The sequence below is a fragment of the Rattus norvegicus genome, chromosome 19, assembly GCF_021556685.1.
Source record: "Rattus norvegicus strain SHRSP/BbbUtx chromosome 19, alternate assembly SHRSP_T2T, whole genome shotgun sequence".
Lineage (NCBI taxonomy): Eukaryota > Metazoa > Chordata > Mammalia > Rodentia > Muridae > Rattus > Rattus norvegicus.
Window position 1 is genome coordinate 72,228,333 of NC_141552.1, and position 19,939 is coordinate 72,248,271.

A 19,939-nucleotide genomic window follows, 5' to 3' on the forward strand; every position below is an offset into this window, starting at 1 on the left:
TCCTCTGTCATAATGAAGTAGCCATGTTGATTCAGGGTGTAATAGTGACAACTTTCTTCAGAAGCATGGCAGGTACACTGCATGAAGATGGAGGCTTATCTGACACTCTCAACTTCTTTGTTGGATACCATTTTGGTGTTGCCCAATGGCCTATGGATTGAGCAGCATGATGAGACCATTCTTTGCAGAGATACTGTGGGACTATCCACGGTCATGATAAAGTGAGAACAAAAATATTGAGATCCATAATCAGATTCTGATTTCTAATTTTGTTTCAGCCCCCTTCATTGGTTACCTAGCTAAACTGACTTTACTGATTATTGTTATTTTTTATGTGCATGTCTATGTGCATATGATTACGGAGGACATAATAATTTGAGGCATTTCCATTTGAGTTACATGGAGACTTTACAAGAATTTACGTCCTGAGAATTTGTCAGGTGCTTACCTAGCTAAATTAAATTCTCTCTAAACCTGTGCTAGCTGCTAGACAATAATATCCTCATCTAATTGCACATAATGGAAAATCAGTTGCCATTAAGACAGCACTTTGATCAGAGGACACACAGTGATCTACGGATGGTAAATGGACCCCATTCCTGGATGATCTAGGTAAGAGTTCCACGAGATACTCTGGCCCTAATTACTGGCAGACATACTGAAATACTTTCAATTTAAGCTCCACCTTACATTCAGCCTGATGTCCACAAAAGATAGGTTTATATAAGGTTTCATTTTAAGGTAGGCTTGTACTACAGAAACATCCAGTTTATCCATTATATTTGTTACCCAAACAACTTCAGAGAGAGAAAAATTAAGCTGTGGTCATGACTTGCATTAATGAAACAAATATTGTCAATGTAAGTATTATTTGTGCACAGAGAGTTTTTGGCCTTGCCAAGATCACATGGTTCAATGTTGTACAACCCTTGGAACCTGTGATCCATGACATTGTGTTCTGTCATAAATACTGTGACTGTCTTACAAGTAGAGGGAGACTAATATACAGAATTGATATTTCCAGTGTCCTTTTTTCATACTTTTTTCCATATTCATGCACATGACCGCTTTAAATTTATGTGGAGTGAGTTGTTGTCACCACTACTATTCTTCCACAGAGTTGTTGAAAGGCTCCCCCGTCAGTGACAACTATATGGTAGAACTGCTAAATGTTCTATTTGAGACGAACGATCAGTCTTCTACCATATTGATGTCATGACATCACCCTAGCAAGGATGCTACCTTAAGACTAAATATTCTCTTTATCCCGCCAATGATACTTTTCACAGTATAGACAGATTAAATAAACACTTCTAGAAACCACATCAAACCCATGGCTCTGGTATATAAAGCATAATACACTAGAATCTAGAGTCTTGAGGAAATTGCTAAGTTTCTAATTCTAATGACTCAAAACATAAAAGAGGTAAATTGCAGATGGGATTATTCACATATCTGGACTCATTTCCTTGATACCAGAACGTTCTTTAACACTGACTTGTTAATGTTATCTGAGAGGTTTTTTATACTAGATGCCATAAAAAGAGGAGACCTAGAGGTCTTAACAAGTCTTCCTAGATAACCCATTATGCTCTTTGTCTCCTCATTTGTACTTCACTTGCTTATCACTATAGTATCTATATTTGTGACTAGAACCGATGGCCTCCAGAGTACCACCACCTGAAAGGTCAATCAAACCACGTGCTCTAAAAGCTGTGGGACGTGTGTGTGTGTGTGTGTGTGTGTGTGTGTGTGTGTGTGTGTGTGTGTGTGTGTGTGTGTGTGTGTGTTGTGTATGTACCTGTAGAAGACCTATAAGGTAAGATGTGTTTTCAAGTTCTGCTTCTGTTGCCTCCACAAAGGAGTCACCTTGGTCAAATTATACTATGGGCACAGACTTTGGAGCTACCACAAAACTATATAGATACACTGAAACACTGAAAGACACTAGTGTGGGGAACTCTCTGCTTTTGGGACTGAAGTATTAACACATTTTAGTTGTTATTAAATAATCCTAGAGCCAAAATTTCTGCTTGGAAGTAATTCAAGTTCAAGGCCAGCTTAAGCTATAGAGTTCTAGTATTAAATCTTTCTTATAGTGGGGAAATAGCCTCTTAGTGCAGGAGTAAGTTTTGGTAACTATATTCTAAAATGCAGATTTATGCAACAAAATGAAAGACCACCTGAAGAACCTAATATAGACCAAAGTTACCTGGAATATTATCCTTACCAACACTTCTTTCTCTGTTAGAAGTTAATTGCTTCGTTCTTTCTGTGTCGGTTTTTGAGAATGAAACCTGACGTGCAGGGCTACCTGCTTCATCAGCACCTAAAAAAGGAAGTGCATGAATTAGGTATATTTAATTCAAAATATTTAAAAATATTTGAAAATTTGTGTGTGGCACACGACTAGAATCCCAATATTAAGGAGGTGGTTCCCAGGGGTGGTAAGGCCATCATGGAAAGGCCAGCCTAGGATATATCAAACTTTGTCTCCAAAATTACCTGTGTAAATATATAAATTCAAATTTCTGATAAGTTTCCTATACCATTACACTTTAGGTTCATTACTTCAAAAAATAATAATAAACACAAGACTCTGCAACTCATTTAACCATTCATTTATGGAGACAATAGAAACATGAATATTTCCTGTGCCATAATGAAGTAGCCTTGTTGATTCAGGGTGAAACAGTGACAACTTTCTTCAGAAGCATGGCAGGTACACTGCATGAAGATGTAGGCATATCTGACACTCTCAACTTCTTTGTTGGATACCATTTTGGTGTTTCCGAATGGCCTAAGGACTGAGGAGCATGATGAGACCATTCTTTGCAGAGATACTGTGGGATTATCCACGGTCATGATAAAGTGAGAACAAAAATATTGAGATCTATACTCAGATTCTGATTTCTAATTTTGTTTCAGCCCCCTTCATTGACTACCTAGCTAAACTGACTTTACTGATTATTGTTATTGTTTATGTGCATGTCTATGTGCATATGATTTGTGGCATTTCCATTTGATTTACATGGAGACTGTCGAGGAATTTACGTTCTGAGGAATTTTGCAGGTGCTAACCTAGCTAGATTAAATTCTCTCTAAACCTGTGCTTGCTGCTAGGCAGTAATATCCTCATCTAATTGCACATGATGGAAAATCAGTTACCATGAAGACAGCACTTTGAATAGAGGACACACAGTGATCTACGAATGGTAAATGGACCCCATTCCTGGATGATCTAGGTAAGGGTTTCAGGAGATTCTCTGGCCCTAATTACTGGCAGACATACTGAAATACTTTCAATTCAAGCTCCACCTTACACTCAGCCTGCTGTCCACAAAAGAGAGGTTTATGTAAGTTTTCATTTTAAGTTCGGCTTGTACTACAGAAACATCCAGTTTATACATTATATTTGTTAACCAAACAACTTCAGAGAGAGAAAAATTAAGCTGTTGTCATGACTTGCATTAATGAAACAAATATTGTCAAGGTAAGTATTATTTGTGCACACAGAGTTTTGGGCCTTGCCAAGATCACATGGTTCAATCTTGTACAACCCTGGGAACCTGTGATCCATGACATTGTGTTCTGCCATAAACACTGTGACTGTCTTACAATTAGAGGGAGACTAATATACAGAATTGATATTTCCAGTGTCCTTTTTTCATACTTTTTTCCACATTCATGTACATGATCGCTTCAAATTTATGTGGAGTGAGTTGTTGTAACCACTACTATTCTTCCACAGAGTTGTTGAAAGGCTCCCCCATCAGTGACAGCTCTATGGTAGAAAGGCTAAATGTTCTATTTGAGACGAACGATCTGTCTTCTACCATATTGATGTCATGACATCACCCTAGGAAGGATGCTACCTTAAGACTCAATATTCTCTTTTTCCCACCTATGATACTTTTCCCAGTATAGACAGATTAAATAAACACTTCTAGAAACCAAGTCAAACCCATGGCTCTGGTATATAAAGCATAATACACTAGACTCTAGAGTTGAGGAAATTGCCAAGTTTCTAATTCTAATGACTCAAAACATAAAAGAGGTAAATTGCAAATGGGATTATTCATACATCTGCATTCATATCCTTGATACCATAACGTTCTTTAACACCGACTTGTTAATGTTATCTGAGAGGTTTTTTATACTAGATGCCATAAAAAGAGGAGTCCTAGAGGTCTTAACAAGGCTTCCTAGATAACCCCTTATGCTCTTTGTCTCCTCATTTGTACTTCACTTGCTTATCACTATAGTATCTATATTTGTGACTAGAACTGATGGCCTCCAGAGTACCACCACCTGAAAGGTCAATCAAACCACGTGCTCTAAAAGCTGTAGGAAGTGTGTGTGTGTGTGTGTGTGTGTGTGTGTGTGTGTGTGTGTGTGTGTGTGTGTGTGTATGTACCTGTAGAACAGCTATAAGGTAAGATGTGTTTTCAAGTTCTGCTTCTGTTGCCTCCACAAAGAGGCAACTTGGTCAAATTGTACTATGGGCACAGTCTTTGGAGCTACCACAAAACTATATAGATACGCTGAAACACTGAAAGACACTAGTGTGGGAAACTCTCTGCTTTTGGGACTGAAGTATTAAAATATTTTAGTAGTTATTAAATAATCCTAGAGCCAAATCTTCTGCTTGGAAGTAATTCAAGTTCAAGGCCAGCCTAAGCTATAGAGTTCTAGTATTAAATCTTTCTTATAGTGGGGAAATAGCCTCTTCGTGCAGGAGTAAGTTTTGGTAACTATATTCTTAAATGCAGATTTATGAAACAAAATAAAAGAACACCTGAAGAACCTAATATAGATCAACGTTTCCTAGAATATTATCCTTACCAACACTTCTATCTCTGTTAGAAGTTAATTGGTTCGTTCTTTCTGTGTCGGTTTTTGAGAAAGAAACCTGATGAGCAGGGCTACCTTCTTCATCAGCACCTGAAGAAGTAAGTGCATGAATTAGGTATATTTAATTCAAAATATTTAAAAATATTTGAAAATTTGTGTGTGGCACACGACTAGAATCCCAATATTAAGGAGGTTGTTACAAGGGGTTGCAAGGCCATCATGGAAAGCCAGCCTAGGATATATCAAACTTTGTCACCAAAATTACCTGTGTAAATGTATAAATTCAAATTTCTGATAAGTTTCCTATACCATTACGCTTTAGGTTCATTACTTCAAAAAATAATAATAAACACAAGACTGCACCTCATTTCACCGTTCATTTATAGATACTATAAAAACATGAATATTTCTTCTACCATAATGAAGTAGCCTTGTTGATTCAGGGTGAAACAGTAACAACTTATTTCAGAAGCATGGCAGGTACACTGCATGAAGATGGAGGCTTATGTGACCCTCTCAACTTCTTTGTTGGGTACCATTTTGGTGTTGCCGAATGGCCTATGGACTGAGGAGCATGATGAGACCATTCTTTGCAGAGATACTGTGGGATTATCCACGGTCATGATAAAGTGAGAACAAAAATGTTGAGATCTATACTCAGATTCTGATTTCTAATTTTGTTTCAGCCTCCTTCATTGGTTACCTAGCTAAACTGACTTCACTGATTATTGTTATTGTTTATGTGCATGTCTATGTGCATATGACTACGGAGGACATACTAATTTGTGGCATTTCCATTTGAGTTACATGGAGACTTTACAGGAATTTACGTTCTGAGGAATTTTGCAGGTGCTTACATAGCTAGATTAAATTCTCTCTAAACCTGTGCTAGATGATAGACAATAATATCCTCATCTAATTGCACATAATGGAAAATCAGTTACCATTAAGACAGCACTTTGATCAGAGGACACACAATGACTTACGGATGGTAAATGGACCCCATTCCTAGATGATCTAGGTAGGGGTTCCACGAGATTCTCTGGCCCTCATTACTGGCAGAGATATTGAAATACTTTCAATTCAAGCTCCACCTTATACTCAGCTTGATTTCCACAAAAGATAGGTTTATGTAAGTTTTCATTTTAAGGTAGGCTTGTACTACAGAAACATCCAGTTTACCCATTATATTAGTTACCCAAACAACTTCAGAGAGAGAAAAATTAAGCTGTGGTCATGACTTGCATTAATGAAACAAATATTGTCAATGTAAGTATTATTTGTGCACACAGAGTTTTTGGCCTTGCCAAGATCACATGGTTCAATGTTGTACAACCCTGGGAACCTGTGATCCATGACATTGTGTTCTGTAATAAAATCTGTGACTGTCTTACAAGGAGAGGGACACAAATATACAGAATTGATAGTTCCAGTGTCCTCTTTTCATATATTTTTCCACATTCATGTACATGATCGCTTTAAATTTACGGGGAGTGAGTTGTTGTCACCACTACTATTCTGCCACAGAGTTGTTGAAAGGCTCCCCCATCAGTGACAGCTCTATGGTAGAAAGGCTAAATGTTCTATTTGAGAGGAACGATCAGTCTTCTACCATATTGATGTCATGACATCACCCTAGCAAGGATGCTACCTTAAGACTAAATATTCTCTTTTTCCCACCTATGATACTTTTCCTAGTATAGACAGATTAAATAAACACTTCTAGAAACCAAGTCAAACCCATGGCTCTGGTATATAAAGCATAATACACTAGACTCTAGAGTCTTGAGGAAATTGCCAAGTTTCTAATTCTAATGACTCAATACATAAAAGAGGTAAATTGTAGATGGGATTATTCATACATCTGCTCTCCTATCCTTGATACCAGAACATTTTTTAACACTGACTTGTTAATGTTATGTGAAAGGTTTTTTATCCTAGATGCCATAAAAAGAGGAGACCTAGAGGTCTTAACAAGGCTTCCTAGATAACCCTTATGCTCTTTGTCTCCTCATTTGTACTTCACTTGCTTTTCACAATAGTATCTATATTTGTGACTAGAACCAATGGCCTCTAGAAGGCCACCACCTGAAAGGTCAATCAAACCTCGTGCTCTAAAAGCTGTGGGACGTGTGTTTTGTGTGTTTGTGTGTGTGTGTGTGTGTGTGTGTGTGTGTGTGTGTGTGTGTGTGTATGTACCTGTAGAAGAGCTATAAGGTAAGATGTGTTTTCAAGTTCTGCTTCTGTTGGCTCCACAAAGGAGTCACCTTGGTCAAATTGTACTATGGGTACAGACTTTGGAGCTACCACAAAATTATATAGATACACTGAAACACTGCAAGACACTAGTGTGGGAAACTATCTGCTTTTGGGACTGAAGTATTAACATATTTTAGTAGTTATTAAATAATCCTAGAGCCAAAACTTCTGCTTTGAAGTAATTCAAGTTCAACGCCACCCTAAGCTATAGAGTTTTAGTATTAATTCTTTCTTATAGTGGGGAAATAGCCTCTTAGTGCAGGAGTAAGTTTTGGTAACTATATTCTGAAATTCAGATTTATGAAACAAAATAAAAGACCACCTGAAGAACCTAATATAGACCAAAGTTACCTGGAATATTATCCTTACCAACACTTCTTTCTCTGTTAGAAGTTAATTGCTTCGTTCTTTCTATGTCGGTTTTTGAGAATGAAACCTGACGTGCAGGGCTACCTGCTTCATCAGCACCTAAAAAAGGAAGTGCATGAATTAGGTATATTTAATTCAAAATATTTAAAACATATTTGAAAATTTGTGTGTGGCACACAACTAAAATCCCAATATTAAGGAGGTGGTTACAAGGGGTTGCAAGGCCATCATGGAGAGGCCAGCCTAGGATATATCAAACTTTGTCTCCAAAATTATCTGTTTAAAATGTGTAAATTCAAATTTCTGATAAGTTTCCTATACCATTGAACTTTAGGTTCATTACTTAAAAAAATAATAATAAACCGAATTCTCTCTACCTCATTTCACCATTCATTTATAGAGACAATAGAAACATGAATATTTCCTCTGCCATAATGAAGTAGCCTTGTTGATTCAGGGTGAAACAGTAACAACTTTCTTCAGAACCATGGCAGGTACACTGCATGATAATGGAGGCATATCTGACACTCTCAACTTCTTTGTTGGATACCATTTTGGTGTTGGCCAATGGCCTATGGACTGAGGAGCATGATGAGACGATTCTTTGCAGAGATACTATGGGATTATCCACGGTCATGGTAAAGTGAGAACAAAAATATTGAGATCTATACTCAGATTCTGATTTCTAATTTTGTTTCAGCCCCCTTCATTGGTTACCTAGCTAAACTGACTTTACTGATTATTGTTATTGTTTATGTGCATGTCTATGTGCATATGATTACGGAGGACATATTAATTTGTGGCATTTCCATTTGAGTTACATGGAGACTTTACAAGAATTTACGTCCTGAGAATTTTTCAGGTGCTTACCTAGCTAGAGTAAATTCTCTCTAAACCTGTGCTAGCTGCTAGACAATAATATTCTCATCTAATTGCAAAAAGAATGGAAAAACAGTAACCATTAAGACAGCACTTTGATCAGAGGACACAGTGACCTACGGATGGTAATTGGACCCCATTCCTTCATGATCTAGGTAAGGGTTCCACGAGATACTCTGGCCCTAATTACTGGCAGAGATACTGAAATACTTTCAATTCAAGCTCCACCTTACACTCAGCCTGATGTCCACAAAAGGTAGGTTTCTGTAAGTTTCATTTTAAGGTAGACTTGTACTACAGAAACATCCAGTTTATCCATTATATTTGTTACCCAAACAACTTCAGAGAGAGAAAAATTAAGCTGTTGTCATGACTTGCATTAATGAAACCAATATTGTCAGTGTAAGTATTATTTGTGCACACAGAGTTTTTGGCCTTGCCAAGATCACATGGTTCAATGTTGTACAATTTTGGAACCTGTGATCCATGACATTGTGTTCTGTCATAAATACTGTGACTGTCTTACAAGTAGAGGTACACTAATATAGAAAATTGATATTTCCAGTGTCCTTTTTTCATACTTTTTTTCCACCTTCACGTACATGATCGCTTTAAATTTTCGTGGAGTGAGTTGTTGTCACTACTAGCATTCTTCCAGTGAGTTGTTGCAAATCTCCCCCATCAGGGACAGCTCTATGGTAGAACTGCTAAATGTTCTATTTGAGAGGAACAATCAGTCTTCTACCATATTGATGTCATGACATCACCCTAGCAAGGATGCTACCTTAGGACTAAATATTCTATTATTCCCACCTATGATACTTTTCCCAAATAGACAGATTAAATAAACTCTTCTAGAAACCAAGTCAAAGCCATGGCACTGATATATAAAGCATAATACCCTAGATCCTAGAGTCTAGAGGAAATTGCTAAGTTTCTAATTCTAATGACTCAAAACCTAAAAGAGGTAAATTGCAGATGGGATTGTTCATACATCTTTACTCATTTCCATGATACCAGAACGTTCTTTAACACCGACTTGTTAATGTTATCTGAGAGGTTTTTTATACTAGATGCCATAAATAGGAGGAGACCAAGAGGTCTTAACAAGGCATCCTATATAACCCCTTAGGCTCTTTGTCTCCTCATGTGAACTTCACTTGCTTATCACAATAGTATCTATATTTGTGACTAGAACGGATGGTCTTCAGATGACAACCACATGAAAGATCAATGAAACCACTGGCTCTAAAAGCTGTGGGAAGTGTGTGTGTGTGTGTGTGTGTGTGTGTGTGTGTGTGTTTGTGTGTGTGTGTGTGTGTGTGTGTGTGTTTGTGTACCTGTAGAAGAGCTATAAGTTAAAATGTATTCAAGTTCTGCTTCTGTTGCCTTCACAAAGGAGTCACCTTGGTCAAATTATATTGGGCACATACTTTGGAGCTTCCAGAAAACTATATATATACACTGAAACACTGAAAGATACTAGTGTGGGAAACTCTCTGCTTTTGGGAGTGAAGTGTTAACATATTTTAGTAGTTATTAAATAATCCTAGAGCCAAAACTTCTGCTTGGAAGTAATTCAAGTTCAATGACACCCTAAGCTATAGAGTTCTCGTATTAATTCTTTCTTATAGTGTGGAAATAGCCTCTTAGTGCAGGAGTAAGATTTGGTAACTATATTCTGAAATGCAGATTTATGAAACAAAATAAAACACCACCTGAAGAACCTAATATAGACCAAAGTTACCTGGAATGTTATCCTTACCAACACTTCTTTCTCGTTTAGAAGTTAATTGCTTCGTTCTTTCTGTGTCGGTTTTTGAGAATGAAACCTGACGTGCAGGGCTACCTGCTTCATCAGCACCTAAAAAAGGAAGTGCATGAATTAGGTATATTCAATTCAAAATATTTAAAAAATATTTGAAAACTTGTGTGTGGCACATGACTAGAATCCCAAAATTAAGGAGGTGGTTACAAGGGGTTGCAAGGCCATCATGGAAAGCCAGCCTAGGATATATCAAACTTTGTCTCCAAAATTACCTGTGTAAATGTATAAATTCAAATTTCTGATAAGTTTCCTATACCATTACACTTTAGGTTCATTACTTCAAAAATGATAATAAACACAAGACTCTCCACCTCATTTCACCATTCATTTATAGAGACTATAGAAACATGAATATTTCCTCTGCCATAATGAAGTAGCCTTGTTGATTCAGGGTGAAACAGTGACAACTTTCTTCAGAACCATGGCAGGTACACTGCATGAAGATGGAGGCATATCTGACACTCTCAACTTCTTTGTTGGATACGATTTTGGTGTTGCCGAATGGCCTATGGTCTGAGGACCATGATGAGACCATTCTTTGCAGAGATACTGTGGGATTATCCACGGTCATGGTAAAGTGAGAACAAAAATATTGAGAACTATACTCAGATTCTGATTTCTAATTTTGTTTCAGCCCCCTTCATTGGTTACCTAGCTAAACTGACTTTACTGATTATTGTTATTGTTTATGTGCATGTCTATGTGCATATGATTACGGAGGACATACTAATTTGTGGCATTTCCATTTGAGTTACATGGACACTTTACAGGAATTTACGTTCTGAGGAATTTTGCAGGTGCTTACCTAGCTAGAGTAAATTCTCTCTAAACATTTGCTAGCTGGTATACAATAATATCCTCATCTAATTGCACATAATGGAAAAACAGTTACCATGAAGACAGCACTTTGATCAGAGGACACACAGTGATCTACGGATGGTAAATGGACCCCATTCCTGGATGATCTAGGTAAGGGTTCCACGAGATTCTCTGGCCCTAATTACTGGCAGAGATACTGAAATACTTTCTTTTTTTTTTAAATCACATGTATTTTATTAAAATAATTAGCTTTACATTTTGTTAAATATGAATAATGTCATTTTTCATATACATATTAATATCTGTATATTTTAAACATCAACAGCAGTTTACATTTTCTTTTTTTTTTATTAACTTGAGTATTTCTTATATACATTTCGAGTGTTATTCCCTTTCCCGATTTCCGGGCAAATATCCCCCTCCCCCCTCCCCTTCCTTATGGGTGTTCCCATCCCAACCCTCCCCCCATTGCCGCCCTCCCCCCCACAGTCTAGTTCACTGGGGGTTCAGTCTTAGCAGGACCCAGGGCTTCCCCTTCCACTGGTGCTCTTACTAGGATATTCATTGCTACCTATGGGGTCAGAGTCCAGGGTCAGTCCATGTATAGTCTTTAGGTAGTGGCTTAGTCCCTGGAAGCTCTGGTTGCTTGGCATTGTTGTACTTTTGGGGTCTCGAGCCCCTTCAAGCTCTTCCAGTTCTTTCTCTGATTCCTTCAATAGGGGACCTATTCTCAGTTCAGTGGTTTGCTGCTGGCATTCGCCTCTGTATTTGCTGTATTCTGGCTGTGTCTCTCAGGAGCGATCTACATTCGGCTCCTGTCGGTCTGCACTTCTTTGCTTCATCCATCTTGTCTAATTGGGTGGCTGTATATGTATGGGCCACATGTGGGGCAGGCTCTGAATGGGTGTTCCTTCAGTCTCTGTTTTAATCTTTGCCTCTCCCTTCCCTGCCAAGGGTATTCTTTTTCCTCATTTAAAGAAGGAGTGAAGCATTCACATTTTGATCATCCGTCTTGAGTTTCGTTTGTTCTAGGGATCTAGGGTAATTCAAGCATTTGGGCTAATAGCCACTTATCAATGAGTGCATACCATGTATGTCTTTCTGTGATTGGGTTAGCTCACTCAGGATGATATTTTCCAGTTCCAACCATTTGCCTACGAATTTCATAAACTCGTTGTTTTTGATAGCTGAGTAATATTCCATTGTGTAGATGTACCACATTTTCTGTATCCATTCCTCTGTTGAAGGGCATCTGGGTTCTTTCCATTTTCTGGCTATTATAAATAAGGCTGCGATGAACATAGTGGAGCACGTGTCTCTTTTATATGTTGAGACATCTTTTGGGTTTATGCCCAAGAGAGGTATAGCTGGATCCTCAGGCAGTTCAATGTCCAATTTTCTGAGGAACCTCCAGACTGATTTCCAGAATGGTTTTACCAGTCTGCAATCCCACCAACAATGGAGGAGTGTTCCTCTTTCTCCACATCCTCGCCAGCATCTGCTGTCACCTGAGTTTTTGATCTTAGCCAATCGCACTGGTGTGAGGTGAAATCTCACGGTTGTTTTGATTTGCATTTCCCTTATGACTAAAGATTTTGAACATTTCTTTAGGTGTTTCTCAGCCATTCGGCATTCCTCAGCTGTGAATTCTTTGTTTAGCTCTGAACCTCATTTTTTAATAGGGTTATTTGTTTCCCTGCGGTCTAACTTCTTGAGTTCTTTGTATATTTTGGATATAAGGCCTCTATCTGTTGTAGGATTGGTAAAGATCTTTTCCCAATCTGTTGGTTGCCGTTTTGTCCTAACCACAGTGTCCTTTGCCTTACAGAAGCTTTGCAGTTTTATGAGATCCCATTTGTCGATTCTTGATCTTAGAGCATAAGCCATTGGTGTTTTGTTCAGGAAATTTTTTCCAGTGCCCATGTGTTCCAGATGCTTCCCTAGTTTTTTCTATTAGTTTGAGTGTGTCTGGTTTGATGTGGAGGTCCTTGATCCACTTGGACTTAAGCTTTGTACAGGGTGATAAGCATGGATCGATCTGCATTCTTCTACATGTTGCCCTCCAGTTGAACCAGCACCATTTGCTGAAAATGCTATCTTTTTTCCATTGGATGGTTTTGGCTCCTTTGTCAAAAATCAAGTGACCATAGGTGTGTGGGTTCATTTCTGGGTCTTCAATTCTATTCCATTGGTCTATCTGTCTGTCTCTGTACCAATACCATGCAGTTTTTATCACTACTGCTCTGTAATACTGCTTGAGTTCAGGGATAGTGATTCCCCCTGAAGTCCTTTTATTGTTGAGGATAGCTTTAGCTATCCTGGGTTTTTTGTTATTCCAGATGAATTTGCAACTTGTTCTGTTTAACACTTTGAAGAATTGGATTGGTATTTTGATGGGGATTGCATTGAATCTGTAGATTGCTTTTGGTAAAATGGCCATTTTTACTATATTAATCCTGCCAATCCATGAGCATGGGAGATCTTTCCATCTTCTGAGGTCTTCTTCAATTTGTTTCCTCAGTGTCTTGAAGTTCTTATTGTACAGATCTTTTACTTGCTTGGTTAAAGTCACACCGAGGTACTTTATATTATTTGGGTCTATTATGAAGGGTGTCGTTTCCCTAATTTCTTTCTCGGCTTGTTTCTCTTTTGTATAGAGGAAGGCAACTGATTTATTTGAGTTAATTTTATACCCAGCCACTTTGCCTAAGTTGTTTATCAGCTTTAGTAGTTCTCTGGTGGAACTTTTGGGATCACTTAAATATACTATCATGTCATCTGCAAATAGTGATATTTTGACCTCTTCTTTTCCGATCTGTATACCTTTGATCTCCTTTTGTTGTCTGATTGCTCTGGCTAGAACTTCAAGAACTATATTGAATAAGTAGGGAGAGAGTGGGCAGCCTTGTCTAGTCCCTGATTTTAGTCGGATTGCTTCAAGTTTCTCTCCATTTAGTTTAATGTTAGCAACTGGTTTGCTGTATATGGCTTTTACTATGTTTAGGTATGGGCCTTGAATTCCTATTCTTTCCAGGACTTATATCATGAAGTGGTGTTGAATTTTGTCAAATGCTTTCTCAGCATCTAATGAAATGATCATGTGGTTCTGTTCTTTCAGTTTGTTTATATAATGGATCACGTTGATGGTTTTCCGTATATTAAACCATCCCTGCATGCCTGGGATGAAGCCTACTTGATCATGTTGGATGATTGTTTTGATGTGCTCTGGAATTCGGTTTGCCAGAATTTTATTGAGTATTTTTGCGTCGATATTCATAAGGGAAATTGGTCTGAAGTTCTCTTTCTTTGTTGTGTCTTTGTGTGGTTTAGGTATAAGAGTTATTGTGGCTTCGTAGAAGGAATTCGGTAGGGCTCCATCTGTTTCAATTTTGTGGAATAGTTTGGATAATATTGGTATGAGTTCTTCTATGAAGGTTTGATAGAATTCTGCACTAAACCCGTCTGGACCTGGGCTCTTTTTGGTTGGGAGACCTTTAATGACTGCTTCTATTTCCTTAGGAGTTATGGGGTTGTTTAACTGGTTTATCTGTTCCTGATTTAACTTCGATACCTGGTATCTGTCTAGGAAATTGTCCTTTTCCTGAAGATTTTCAAATTTTGTTGAATATAGGTTTTTATAGTAAGATCTGATGATTTTTTGAATTTCCTCTGAATCTGTAGTTATGTCTCCCTTTTCATTTCTGATTTTGTTAATTTGGACGCACTCTCTGTGTCCTCTCGTTAGTCTGGCTAAGGGTTTATCTATCTTGTTGATTTTCTCAAAGAACCAACTTTTGGTTCTGTTGATTCTTTCTATGGTCCTTTTTGTTTCTACTTGGTTGATTTCAGCTCTGAGTTTGATTGTTTCCTGCCTTCTACTCCTCCTAGGTGTATTTGCTTCTTTTTGTTCTAGAGCTTTTAGGTGTGCTGTCAAGCTGCTGACATATGCTCTTTCCTGTTTCTTTCTGCAGGCACTCAGCACTATAAGTTTTCCTCTTAGCACAGCTTTCATTGTGTCCCATAAGTTTCAGTATGTTGTATCTTCATTTTCATTAAATTCTAAAAAGTTTTTAATTTCTTTCTTTATTTCTTCCTTGACCAGGTTATCATTGAGTAGAGCATTGTTCAATTTCCACGTATATGTGGGCATTCTTCCCTTATTGTTATTGAAGACCAGTTTTAGGCCGTGGTGGTCCGATAGCACGCATGGGATTATTTCTATCTTTCTGTACCTGTTGAGGCCCGTTTTTTGACCAATTATATGGTCAATTTTGGAGAAAGTACCATGAGGAGCTGAGAAGAAGGTATATCCTTTTGCTTTAGGATAGAATGTTCTATAAATATCCGTTAAGTCCATTTGGCTCATGACTTCTCTTAGTCTGTCGACATCACTGTTTAATTTCTGTGACCATGATCTGTCCATTGATGAGAGTGGGGTGTTGAAATCTCCCACTATTATTGTGTGAGGTGCAATGTGTGTTTTGAGCTTTAGTAAGGTTTCTTTTACGTATGTAGGTGCCCTTGTATTTGGGGCATAGATATTTAGGATTGAGAGTTCATCTTGGTGGATTTTTCCTTTGATGAATATGAAGTGTCCTTCCTTATCTTTTTTGATGACTTTTAGTTGTAAATTGATTTTATTTGATATTAGAATGGCTACTCCAGCTTGCTTCTTCTGACCATTTGCTTGGAAAATTGTTTTCCAGCCTTTCACTCTGAGGTAGTGTCTGTCTTTGTCTCTGAGGTGTGTTTCCTGTAGGCAGCAGAATGCAGGGTCCTCGTTGCGTATCCAGTTTGTTGATCTATGTCTTTTTATTGGGGAGTTGAGGCCATTGATATTGAGAGATATTAAGGAATAGTGATTATTGTTTCCCTTTATATTCATATTTGGATGTGAGGTTATGTTTGTGTGCTTTCATTCTCTTTGATTTGTTGCCAAGACGATTGGTTTCTTGCTTCTTCTAGGGTATAGCTTGCCTCCTTATGTTGGGCTTTACCATTTATTATCCTTTGTAGTGCAGGATTTGTAGAAAGATATTGTGTAAATTTGGTTTTGTCATGGAATATCTTGGTTTCTCCATCTATGTTAATTGAGAGTTTTGCTGGATACAGTAACCTGGGCTGGCATTTGTGTTCTCTTAGGTTCTGTATGACATCAGTCCAGGATCTTCTGGCCTTCATAGTTTCTGGCGAGAAGTCTGGTGTGATTCTGATAAGTCTCCCTTTATATGTTACTTGACCTTTTTCCCTTACTGCTTTTAATATTCTTTCTTTATTTTGTGCGTTTGGTGTTTTGACAATTATGTGACGGGAGGTGTTTCTTTTCTGGTCCAATCTATTTGGAGTTCTGTAGGCTTCTTGTATGTCTATGGGTATCTCTTTTTTTAGGTTAGGGAAGTTTTCTTCTATGATTTTGTTGAAGATATTTACTGGTCCTTTGAGCTGGGAGTCTTCACTCTCTTCTATACCTATTATTCTTAGGTTTGACCTTCTCATTGAGTCCTGGATTTCCTGTATGTTTTGGACCAGTAGCTTTTTCCGCTTTACATTATCTTTGACAGTTGAGTCAATGATTTCTATGGAATCTTCTGCTCCTGAGATTCTCTCTTCCATCTCTTGTATTCTGTTGGTGAAGCTTGTATCTACAGCTCCTTGTCTCTTCTTTTGGTTTTCTATATCCAGGGTTGTTTCCATGTGTTCTTTCTTGATTGCTTCTATTTCCATTTTTAATTCCTTCAACTGTTTGATTGTGTTTTCCTGGAATTCTTTCAGGGATTTTTGCGATTCCTCTCTGTAGGCTTCTTGTTTATTAATGTTTTCCTGTGTTTCCCTAAGTGTGTTCATGTCTTTCTTGAAGTCCTCCAGCATCATGATCAAATATGATTTCGAAACTAGATCTTGCTTTTCTGGTGTGTTTGGATATTCCATGTTTGTTTTGGTGGGAGAATTGGGCTCCGATGATTGCATGTAGTCTTGGTTTCTGTTGCTTGGGTTCCTGCGCTTGCCTCTCGCCATCAGATTATCTCTAGTGTTACTTTGTTCTGCTATTTCTGACAGTGGCTAGACTGTCCTATAAGCCTGTGTGTCAGGAGTGCTGTAGACCTGTTTTCCTCTCTTTCAGTCAGTTATGGGGATAGAGTGTTCTGCTTTCGGGCGTGTAGTTTTTCCTCTCTACAGGTCTTCAGCTGTTCCTGTGGGCCTGTGTCTTGAGTTCACCAGGCAGCTTTCTTGCAGCAGAAAATTTGGTCTTACCTGTGGTCCTGAGGCTCAAGTTCGATCGTGGGGTGCTGCCCAGGGTCTCTCTGCAGCGGCAGCAACCAGGAAGACCTGTGCCGCCCCTTCTGGGAGCTTCAGTGCACCAGGGTTCCAGATGGTCTTTGGCTTTTTCCTCTGGCGTCCGAGATGTGTGTGCAGGGAGCAGTCTCTTCTGGTTTCCCAGGCTTGTCTGCCTCTCTGAAGGTTTAGCTCTCCCTCCCACGGGATTTGGGTGCAGAGAACTGTTTATCCGGTCTGTTTCTTTCAGGTTCTGGCGGTGTCTCAGGCAGGTGTCCTGCCTCTCCTGGGCCCTCCCCCACGGGAGCCCAGAGGCCTTATACAGTTTCCTCTTGGGCCAGGGATGTGGGCAGGGGTGAGCAGAGTTGGTGGTCTCTTCCGCTCTGCAGCCTCAGGAGTGCCCACCTCCTGAAATACTTTCAATTCAAGCTCCACCTTACACTCAGCCTGATGTCCACAAAAGGTAGGTTTATGTAAATTTTCATTTTAAGGTAGACTTGTATTACAGAAACATCCAGTTTATCCATTATATTTGTTACCCAAACAACTTCAGAGAGAGAAAAATTAAGCTGTTGTGATGACTTGCATTAATGAAAAAATATTGTCAATGTAAGTATTATTTGTGCACAGAGAGTTTTTGTCCTTGCCAAGATCACATGGTTCAATGTTGTACAACCTTGGGAACCTGTGATCCATGACACTGTGTTCTGTCATAAACACTGTGACTGTCTTATAAGTGGAGGGACACGAATATACAGAATTGATATTTCCAGTGTCCTCTTTTCATCCTTTTTTCCACATTCATGTGCATGATCGCTTTAAATTTATGTGGAGTGAGTTGTTGTCACCACTACTATTCTTCCACAGAGTTGTTGAAAGGCTCCCCCATCAGTGACAACTCTATGGTAGAACTGCAAAATGTTCTATTTGAGACGAATGATCATTCTTCTACCATATTGATGTCATGACATCACCCTAGCAATGATGCTACCTTCAGACTAAATATTCTCTTTTTCCCACCTATGATACTTTTCCCAGTATAGACAGATTAAATAAACACTTCTAGAAACCAAGTCAGACCCATGGCTCTGGTATATAATGCATAATACACTAGACTCTAGAGTCTTGAGGAAATTGCTAAGTTTCTAATTCTAATGACTCAAAATTTAAAATAGGTAAATTGCAGATGGGATTATTCATACATCTGCACTCATTTCCTTGATACCAGAATGTTCTTTAACAATGACTTGTTAATGTTATCTGAGAGGTTTTTTATACTAGATGCCAAAAAGAGGAGACCTAGAGGTCTTAACAAGGCTTCCTAGATAAACCCGTATGCTTTTGTCTCCTCATTTGTACTTCACTTGCTTATCACAATAGTATCTATATTTGTGACTAGAACTGATGGCCTCCAGAGGGCCACCACCTGAAAGGTCAATCAAACCACGTGCTCTAAATGCTTTGGGATGTGTGTGTTTGTGTGTTTGTGTGTGTGTGTGTGTGTGTGTGTGTGTGTGTGTGTGTGTGTACTTTTAGGAGAGCTATAAGGTAAGATGTGTTTTCAAGTTCTGCTTCTGTTGCCTCCACAAAGGCGTCACCTTGGTCAAATTGTACTATGGGCACAGACTTTGGAGCTACCACAAAACTATATAGATACACTGAAACACTGCAAGACTCTAGTGTGGGAAACTTTCTGCTTTTGGGACTGAAGTATTAACATATTTTAGTAGTTATTAAATAATCCTAGAGCCAAAACTTCTGCTTGGAAGCAATTCAAGTTCAAGGCCATCCTAAGCTATAGAGTTCTAGTATTAATTCTTTCTTATAGTGGGGAAATAGCCCCTTAGTGCAGGAGTAAGTTTTGGTAACTATATCCTGAAATGCAGATTTATGAAACAAAATAAAAGACCACCTGAAGAACCTAATATAGACCAAAGTTACCTGGAATATTATCCTTACCAACACTTCTTTCTCTGTTAGAAGTTAATTGCTTCGTTCTTTCTGTGTCGGTTTTTGAGAATGAAACCTGACGTGCAGGGCTACCTGCTTCATCAGCACCTAAAAAAGGAAGTGCATGAATTAGGTATATTTAATTCAAAATATTTAAAAAATATTTGAAAATTTGTGTGTGGCACACGACTAGAATCCCAATATTAAGAAGGTGGTTACAAGGGGTTGCAAGGCCATCATGGAGAGGCCAGCCTAGGATATATCAAACTTTGTCTCCAAAATTACCTGTGTAAAATGTATAAATTTAAATTTCTGATAAGTTTCCTATACCATTGCACTTTAGGTTCATTACGTCAAAAAATACTAAATAACACAAGACTCTCCACCTCATTTCACCATTCATTTATAGAGACTATAGAAACATGAATATTTCCTCTGCCATAATAAAGTAGTCTTGTTGGTTCAGGGTGAAACAGTGACAACTTTCTTCAGAAGCATGGCAGGTACACTGCATGAAGATGGGACTTTGTTGTTACTACTAGCATTCTTCCACAAAGTTGTTGCAAATCTCCCCCATCAGTGACAGCTCTATGGTAGAACTGCTAAATGTTATATTTGAGAGGAACGATCAGTCTTCTACCATATTGATGTCATGACATCACCCTAGCAAGGATGGTACCTTTGGACAAAATAATCTAATTTTCCCAC

The 19,939-nt window shown here is 38.4% G+C and overlaps 1 protein-coding gene across 16 annotated transcripts in view; it reads right to left on the reverse strand.

Moving 5' to 3' along the window:
* Ccdc7a (coiled-coil domain containing 7A) overlaps window positions 1-19,939 on the reverse strand; it is a 410,770-nt gene that overhangs the window by 166,263 nt on the left and 224,568 nt on the right. For 15 of the 16 annotated variants that reach the window (XM_087595057.1, XM_087595068.1, XM_087595056.1 and 12 more), the window contains 5 exons: window positions 19,241-19,339; window positions 10,127-10,225; window positions 7,483-7,581; window positions 4,846-4,944; window positions 2,231-2,329 (listed from right to left, as the gene is read on the reverse strand). In XM_087595057.1, the coding sequence (XP_087451183.1) occupies window positions 2,231-2,329; window positions 4,846-4,944; window positions 7,483-7,581; window positions 10,127-10,225; window positions 19,241-19,339 (495 nt within the window). The remainder of the gene's footprint in view (window positions 1-2,230; window positions 2,330-4,845; window positions 4,945-7,482; window positions 7,582-10,126; window positions 10,226-19,240; window positions 19,340-19,939) is intronic. The other variant, XM_087595059.1, reaches the window with a different exon arrangement.